The 8,505-nt window shown below is 28.6% G+C and overlaps 1 protein-coding gene across 1 annotated transcript; it reads right to left on the reverse strand.

Moving 5' to 3' along the window:
* Positions 1-272: 272 nt before the first annotated feature.
* Positions 273-8,123, reverse strand: LOC129317694 (triacylglycerol lipase 2-like). Its single transcript, XM_054962045.1, has 9 exons — positions 7,935-8,123; positions 6,740-6,847; positions 5,505-5,645; positions 4,020-4,130; positions 3,174-3,317; positions 3,000-3,040; positions 2,002-2,081; positions 1,767-1,862; positions 273-592 (listed from the first exon to the last, which is right to left on the reverse strand). The coding sequence occupies exons 1-9, from the start codon at positions 8,121-8,123 to the stop codon at positions 273-275; spliced, it is 1,230 nt and encodes a 409-aa protein (XP_054818020.1).
* Between the last annotated feature and the right edge of the window lie 382 nt (positions 8,124-8,505).

Below are 8,505 nucleotides of genomic sequence, written 5' to 3' on the forward strand. Positions count from 1 at the left end.
ATATATCTTTTTCCTTCGTATAAATATATCTTATATTGGAATTAATAAGATAAATCTCTGTTTTCACAAATTGCATTAAAAAACACATTCAAATCACATTACAAATGTGCTTTTGCCAAATTAAATAAATAGTTGGATCCTCCAAATGTGTTTTTGCTATGTGTAAACTAAAAACTAAACACTTCCAAACTTCAACTACTTATATAATTAAGGAACATGAGTAGCTCCTATAACTTACACAAACTTGAGCAATTGGTATGGATACTAATTAATTAATTATGGTTGAAAAAATCAATCATGAGCTCATAAACAACTTGTTTGGCATTAACGCCCATGACAAAATCAACATGAGCATATTCGTCTATGGAAAGTACAACAAGCTTGTCCTTGTTATGATCTTTGAGATCGTCAAGAAAAACGGCAACGTCGTTTACATCTGACAGCGTATCTTTCCCTCCATTGCTGAGGAAAAGAGGAAGGTCGTTTGGTATACTAGTCATGTCGTATACAGGAGGACTGGCTTGTCCATAGTGTTGCATGTTTTGTGCTTGATCTCCATAGTTGTACATCGCTATGTCCCCTGTCCTCACCACTGCACGAACCCAAACCCAATATAACTTATAAGTTTTATATCAATCACTTATCACATATTTATTTGGAAGAATAATATTAAAGTCTCAAAACAATAAGTTTATGATAGTTAGGTCCTGATAGAATTATCTATAAACCAGTTATAAATATTAATTTAGACAATTACAGATTTAGGAGTTTTAATTGCAAATAAGATACTTAAAATCTAAATATAACTCTCACTTTGTAATTATGATTCCTATTTATAACTATTTGAATCAATATTTATAACTTATTTTTTAAAATTTTTGTCAGGAATAACTATTATAAAGTCCCCATTGCTAGACTTTATTGTCATTCTCCACATTTATTTGTGTTGTTTGTGTCTGGCTAACTTTTTCCTAAAATAAAAACAACATAAAATAAGAGAAAAACAAAAGAAGAAACAGACAAAAGAATAAAATAACAAATTTAGAAGAATATTAATGTCTGATTACGTTTAAACTTTTTTACATTCCAATAGCAAAAACAATAAACAATTAAGTTATTCTATATTTTAAAATAATATTTTTATATACATATCTCATTTTCAATACTATCAGTTAGATCCGAACATTTTTAGATCAATTGATAGTTCGCAGCTTTTCTCAAAAAAAAAAAAAAGAATAAAATAATATTAGATTTTCTCGTTTAGACCATAAACATATTTTGCGGCTTACCCAAGCACATAAAAGACATACCTTTAAAAAAATTATAATATCTTTTAATTAATTTACATTTATTATAAATTGTAACATTTTATGGAAAATTTAAGAAACTATTACCCATTGAATTCAAAATTAACTAATAACCCTTCTTCGGAGTATTCATTGAGTAAATCAATGATATTAATAATTACGTGCAATAATTCCTATAAAATATTATAATATAGAAAAAAATATATCCCAAAGATGATGCTATTTTGTACAAACAACGGTTTTTTTTTTTAAAAAAGAAATGAACCGATTGAATCAGTAACTCAATTAACTTTGCCTTTTTTGATCTGTTCGACTAATTTTTACTAGGTTCTCTTTTGGACCAATTTTATATAGTCTGTTTCAGGCTAGTTCTAGCAGTTGCACATTGATATTTACCAGTTGGATACAATTTTGATAATATGGGATTCAATTTGAATTTATAAAATGAAGAGAACATACTTTGAGCAAGGTGGATCAAGTTCTTGGTTGATGTTGGTTGAGGCTCATGATCAAGATAAACATCTATCCTCGTAGAATTAATGCAACAGTTTGGGCCTGAAATTCAATCATTAAGTGATATAGACTGACCAAAAAAAAAAAATTAATTGACACTTTCATAATCTATGTTTTTATCAACTAGCTTGTTACACACACACACACACGCAAACATTTTTAGTTGCTTACATTATAGTACCTGTGAAAACTGTCAGTAGGTTGGCGCAATTGATGCCTGGAATTTTGCAGATACCTTCTAAAAGTTTGGAAGCATCTTGCCTGTTCATCAAAAGAACAATATTATTTATAATATTAGAATGATTGAAACAAAATATTATGCATCATGTGTGGGTATGTGTGTGTGACTTTTAGAATGCAAGGGACAAGTAAAGAATATTAATAACTAAAGGGTTAAGGATCATTTTTGCTCTTTAACTTTATTTGAAGGGTCATTAACATTCTAAATTTAGCTATGAATCAATTTTGTCCCTCAATATTAAAGAATCTCTTTCTTATCACTTTGTTATTACCTCATCATTCTTTTCACTGTTAGTGAGTCTCACATTACATTTTTGTTAATAGTTTTTATTATAAAATATTGGGTTAAGGGTAATTTTTACTCCTCAATTTCACTTTGAAGGGTTACTGGCCGTCTTGAACTCAAATATTTTATAATAAAAATATTAAAAAAATGTAATGTGGAGCTCACTAATAATAAACATATGTTGTGTTAATGGCAAGGTATCAAGGGAGAGAATCTTTAATAGTGACAGATAAAATTGATCCATAATTGAGTTTAAAATACCTAATGACTCTTCGGTTTAGAAAGTGAAGGCAGTGACACTATCGTAATTAACATTAAGGTTGTTTAGACAGAGTCCTCGAGGAACTAGTTCTAAATATAGTTTCTAGACTGTTTGCCAATATACCTGGTCTAAAAAATATGTTTTTTAAATAAAAGGTTCAAATATTTTTGCTTTCTAAACCGGTTAGGTTTAGATATATATTTTTAATCGGTTTGAAAGGTCTTTTTCACACTAATGGATAAAACAAAATAAACTCATTGGGTTATGAGTTTGTGTTATTTAAAGGTATATCACGTTTCCTTTTCTACCATGTCACTCATAAATTACATGCATAAATAACCTGTAAAGTTAAACACTTTCCTTTTTTTGAAAAAAAAAACATCGTACTTACTCTTTGAGATTAAACTCGCGAAGACCTAACCAGTACAGATCCTGTAATAAAAGAACAGGGAAACGTTTTGAAGTTAACTTGCATTGTGTACTGTCTGTGCACACACACACGCACACAATTCTCATAAGTAAATAAATAAATAAAGAAAAATATTCTGGGAATGAAGTTTGTTACATCAGCTAGAAAGATATTAGCCGCAAATTTGATAGCCGGTGAAGGAATCTGATTGAGATGAGCAATTGGACTAAGTAAAGCAGCAGATCTGATCATGTTTACCATCTCCCCTTCAGAGAATGCAGCTAATGCAATTAGAGTTCCCTGAATTTTCAATTTATATCAATAATATTATATCTAGTAATTAATGAGTAAATAATTAAAACCACATTGTTCACAACTTTTATAGATCAATTTTCGTACCAAATCTGAGAGATTTTTTAAATATTTTTTAAAAATCATAAATTAAAATTTTAAATTTGGAGAATCCAAATCTAAGTTTGATAATAAATGGTTAAATGACAAATTTTTCATTAAATTATAGGTACAGGAGTGTTTGAAATTTATTTTTTTGTGTAATGTTCTCCTAATATTTTAAAATAATGCAATATTGCTTTTATTACTAACAAATGTTTACTTTAACCATTAATTGACTAAAAAAATTATAGAAAATGCCTTAAAGATTACATAAAAGGACCCAATAAGAAAACTAATAACTTTTATGTAATTTTTCTGATCCTTTTTTGTAGTTTTTTGATTAACTAATAGTTAAAGTTAACATTTATTAAAGTAGAGGTAATAATATTGTACATTGAGAGGAAATGTTACACTAAAAATAAATTTAGAAATCACATTAGATATACTTGAACTTATAGTTTAATAGCAAATTTGTCATTTAACCCTAATTTAAATCTCATCACAATGCTGTGATGATCATTGAAATTAGACTCCTTGTAAATAATTAATGCAATGATTGCTCGATATTTTACTACTTATAGTTACACTAAACTCAATTGAGATACTTACCAAGGAATGACCTGTATAGTGCAGCTTTTGTCCGGTTTGGTTATACACATATTCGACACAGGCTTTAAGATCATAGGAGACTAATTCATCCCATGACCACTCCCAATAAGCCTACAATTTTAGAATAAGAAATTAAAATAAATAAATTAAGGATTAAAGAACAATTTAGCTCTTAAACTATAAACCTAAAAGCATCATTTTTCATATATTTTCACCTTTAAATTTTAAAATTGTGGCAATCACCACCTTACTATTAAAATTAAAAAAAAAATTGTTAGCTACTTCAATATAAGGGTGTTCAGTCTGGACCCGTCCCAATTGGCCCGGTATCGTCCCGATCATATCGGGACGGGTCTTGTCCTGGCCAAAAAGTAATCAGGACGAGACTTTACGGGGCGAGACAGAAAAAGAGATTCGGGACAGGATGGGACACGGGATTACCATCGGAACGTCCCGTGCCGTCCCGAATATATTATATATATTATTTTTTATTTTAAATATATTAATTATATTAATATAATTATACTTATATTAAGTATATCAATTATACTTTTAATACTTGCAATTCTTATTTAAAACTAAATTTTTTTTATATTGATAATTTTAATGGCATGGAATAAACATGGCAATATCTTTCTTTATAATATATTAATTATATTAATATAATTTATTCTTATATCTATCTATTTAATAACATTTATTTATAACATATCTCTTGCTTATTTTTAGAAGAGTAATTAGCTTAGTACATCTTCACTAAAGTAGAAGAACAATGATTTGATGTTGTGTTTGACTTGCCTGTTGTTGCTAATCTTATAGCATAAAGATCACTTGTATTTGTTATTATAATATGTAGTTGTGATTAATATAATTCAATAATTGATTTTAAATTATTGTTATTTATGTGCTTGTGTTGTTTTGATTTTAAACTTAATAAATTATATGATTTAAAATCTTAATGAATGTTATTATCCATATTTTTTTTGACATTATTCTATTTATCGGGATGACGGGGACGTCTCGATCTTGTCCCGATCCCGTCCCGACTCTTAACAGGACGGGACGACTTTCGGGACAGGACGGGACACGGGACCAAAATTCAGTCCCGATCTTTTTTTCGGGACGGAACACGGGATGGGGGTGTCCCTATCCCGTCCTGTCCCGTAAACACCCCTACTTCAATAGTGTGGGGCTTAGATATTCTGACAAGTAATGCCATGCCCAAACATCTAGCCCCCACACTACTAAAGTAATAAACATTTTCTCAATTTTAATGATAAGGCAAGTCTAATTTGTCATGGTTTTAAATGTTTAAAAATGAAAATGTATAAAAATTGAGTTTATGATTTTAAATGCTCATAGCCTATATAGTTTAAAAGTCAAATTGCTATGTTACCAATGAATTAAAGAATCATGCAATATAATCATTATGAATAGTTTTTCTTTTTGAATTTAATATGATCATTATATTTAAATAAAAAGTACCTTATCACTGGGAGTGAGAGATGTATGGCCACTGCTATATCTAGTGCCACGAGTATTAGCAAGCCACACATCATACCCATTGTCGGCTAATATAAATCCCAATGATTCATCAGGAGAATTAAACAGCCATATCATAGCATCCTGAAAACCACATATTATTACTCAAAAATATGTCATAATTCAATAATTTACCTGCTCGTACAAACTCGACATTCTCAAACTTATAAATATTGTATTTGTGTATGTTCATGAATTCTTTCAATTCGTGGCCTTTCATATCCTGTATTCCATAACTTCTCCAGTGAATGGTTTTAATAGTTTTTCCCAGTACTTATAAACTCAAAAATTACATATTGTATATTGATGTGAATTAATTTCATTATTTAATATTTTGTAACTCGTGGTAGGGTTGGATGAAATTTAATTGTTTTTCCTTTCTCTTCAATTCTCTCTTGTATTATTGTAATGTTTCTTTTATCTTGATCATTTCTTTTATATTTTGTTATTTTCATAACACGTTATGAGTATAATTTTCGTTATTTGTTTTATAAAGTTTTGATTGATGGTTTGAGCCTTACATGTGAAAAAAGCACATGTGTCCCATGTTGAGTTCATAACAATCACACGATTTTTTATTCGTATAAAAGTTCTTAACATTTTTCGATGTTTCCAAAAGAACCTATTTCATTTTTTTCTAATGAAATTTTTGAAAAATGAATTTCATTAATTGATTAAACACGTCTCTTTCTTGATAATATCTGTCAATTCTTAACTTGCTGATCGTAACAAATACTCCCTTCGTTTTCAAATATAAGCAAATTTTAAATATAATACTCACATACTCAAGAAAGTTTAAGAAAGATGTTGGTTAAACATAATAATTATATCTGTTGGTGAAAAAAAGCATAATAATTATGCCTAAAATTAAAATAATTAGATTAAAATATTCTTTTAATTAATTTTAATTTTTTCTAATTTAATAATGCTACCCATTTATGAAAGGTAATATGGAGAACATATAATAAAGGCTTTATGAATTTTTTAATTTCGTTTATTAAAAATAATGAAATATATGGTAGTTTCTCTTATAATAAAAAACAGAGAGAATATCATATAGTTATACTAATAAGAAAATCATTTATATGTAGTTAATTAAGTGTGATGATGAAGAAGTAATACCCATGATTTAAAAGAAAATTAAAGCATGAGATTTTGTTTGATCTGAAACAACTTACACTGAAGAGACCATGTTGTAATAGAACAGGTGGCTTATCTGCTATTTTACCAGATTGCCCTGCTGGAATTCTCTGAAGGCTTAGAATGAAACCATCGTTTGTTGTAACCTGAATTCTCAAATCATGCTCACGTATTGGAAAAGTTAGCTTCATAAACAATAATTGACTAAAAGGTCCCATTCTGTAACATTCATTTTGCCCCCGAAAAAAAATTCTGTAACATTAATTTTGTTTTCTAAAAGCATCAGGATTCGCCTTAATTAGACATGAGATATTTTGAAAAGGAAGAAAACTTATGTGAAACTTTTGGATACTTGCCATATTTGCTATTTGATTATTTAAATATTGTGAATAAAACACGTTTTATTGTACATACATGATTTGATGTTTAAAATGATTAAGTTACTCATTATTTTCAAAATATCGTGCAAGTCCTAAATTAAAAAATAAAAACTCGATCAATTTTACTCGTTAATTTTTCTAAAATTATGCATAACCCTATCTATTTTCAAACCATGCCCTATTCAAACATCCCATTAAGAGAATAGATTGCATTAACCTCTCCTTTGTTTTTGCTCAATAGAAACTCTTGCCAGAGATGTTTGAGCGTATTTTGAAAATATAGCTAGAGGGAAAATCTATGTAAGAACCTTAAGTGAAAAATAATTTAAGGGACGTTTGTGCAATTTTCTTTTTGTTTTAAGATTGTTTTATGAAGGTTAACAAAACTACATGGAAAGTTTGCGTAATTTAGTTTTAAATCAATAAAGGCTTGTATTGACTTTGAAAATAAATGAGCAGTATTATACCTACATAAAACAATCTTAAAACAAAATATATAATCAGGCAAACTTTCAATAAAGGCTACGGGTTGACCCATATTACCGGCTCTATATATCGCTGGTATATGTATATTAGTGTAAAACTTAATGAAATCTGTATAATTCTCTTCAAAAAGTATAAATATGTTATGTTTTTACTAAGAAATCTGATTATAAACATTAGATAACTTACCTAAATCTTTTCCTCTAAGATATAAAAAAAAAATCTATTTTGTTTTGATAATAACATGGGGCTTGTTATTTTAAATTGTACAACCTTAAGGGAAAAAAAAAACCCATCTTTCTATTCTTTTTAATTCTACTCAAGCGCAAACAAACAGCTCTAATAATGGTAATTAATACTAATTACGTACCTTATGTTCTTCACATTTGTAGCCCTGTGTCTCCACCATTGATTTGCAGATACCATCACTATGATCACTTGGGAAAAATACTGGCAATTCATCTTTACCATTCATTGAGTAAAGAGATTTTCTTCCTTGTGCCTCTAAAATGCATACAAGAAATATTGAAAGCAAAGTTAATAAAATTTTCTTGGCCATATTTACCAAATGGTCTTGCCCAATTATGCAGAAACAAGAATGATGTAGCATTTTATATGCAATCCAAATATGAAGTATATTAAGGACCGAGTTGAAAATTATTGTGTATTTTACGGTTCAAACATTTTGAATTCAGACAAAGAATTAATCAGCGTTGATGGGTTCCTTTAAAACTTCCAAATTAAAGTATTTTTCACGTATGCTTTGGCTTGACGTGCCCGTTAGGTTTCAAATTTTTGTTTGGACGGTTCATTGATTGGATGATTGGAATATATTTGCATACTGCTTTGATTTTCCCACCAACCTTTGACCAGTAATTTGTGCTTGAAAATTGAACAATTAGAGGATATTATTTTTCTTATTTATTTGAACTTGATTCGAT

This window comes from Prosopis cineraria, unplaced genomic scaffold (assembly GCF_029017545.1).
Source record: "Prosopis cineraria cultivar Desert tree isolate PC_DT_omini unplaced genomic scaffold, ASM2901754v1 PC8, whole genome shotgun sequence".
NCBI classification, from domain to species: Eukaryota; Viridiplantae; Streptophyta; class Magnoliopsida; order Fabales; family Fabaceae; genus Prosopis; species Prosopis cineraria.

Excerpts from the sequence above, each read along its gene's own strand:
- LOC129317694 (XM_054962045.1), bottom strand. The coding sequence starts at position 8,123 with ATGGCCAAGAAAATTTTATTAACTTTGCTTTCAATATTTCTTGTATGC. Across the intron at positions 5,646-6,739 it reads TACAACATGGTCTCTTCAGT|GATGCTATGATATGGCTGTT; the intron begins GTAAGTTGTTTC and ends TGTGGTTTTCAG. Across the intron at positions 1,863-2,001 it reads CCTACTGACAGTTTTCACAG|GCCCAAACTGTTGCATTAAT; the intron begins GTACTATAATGT and ends ATTGAATTTCAG.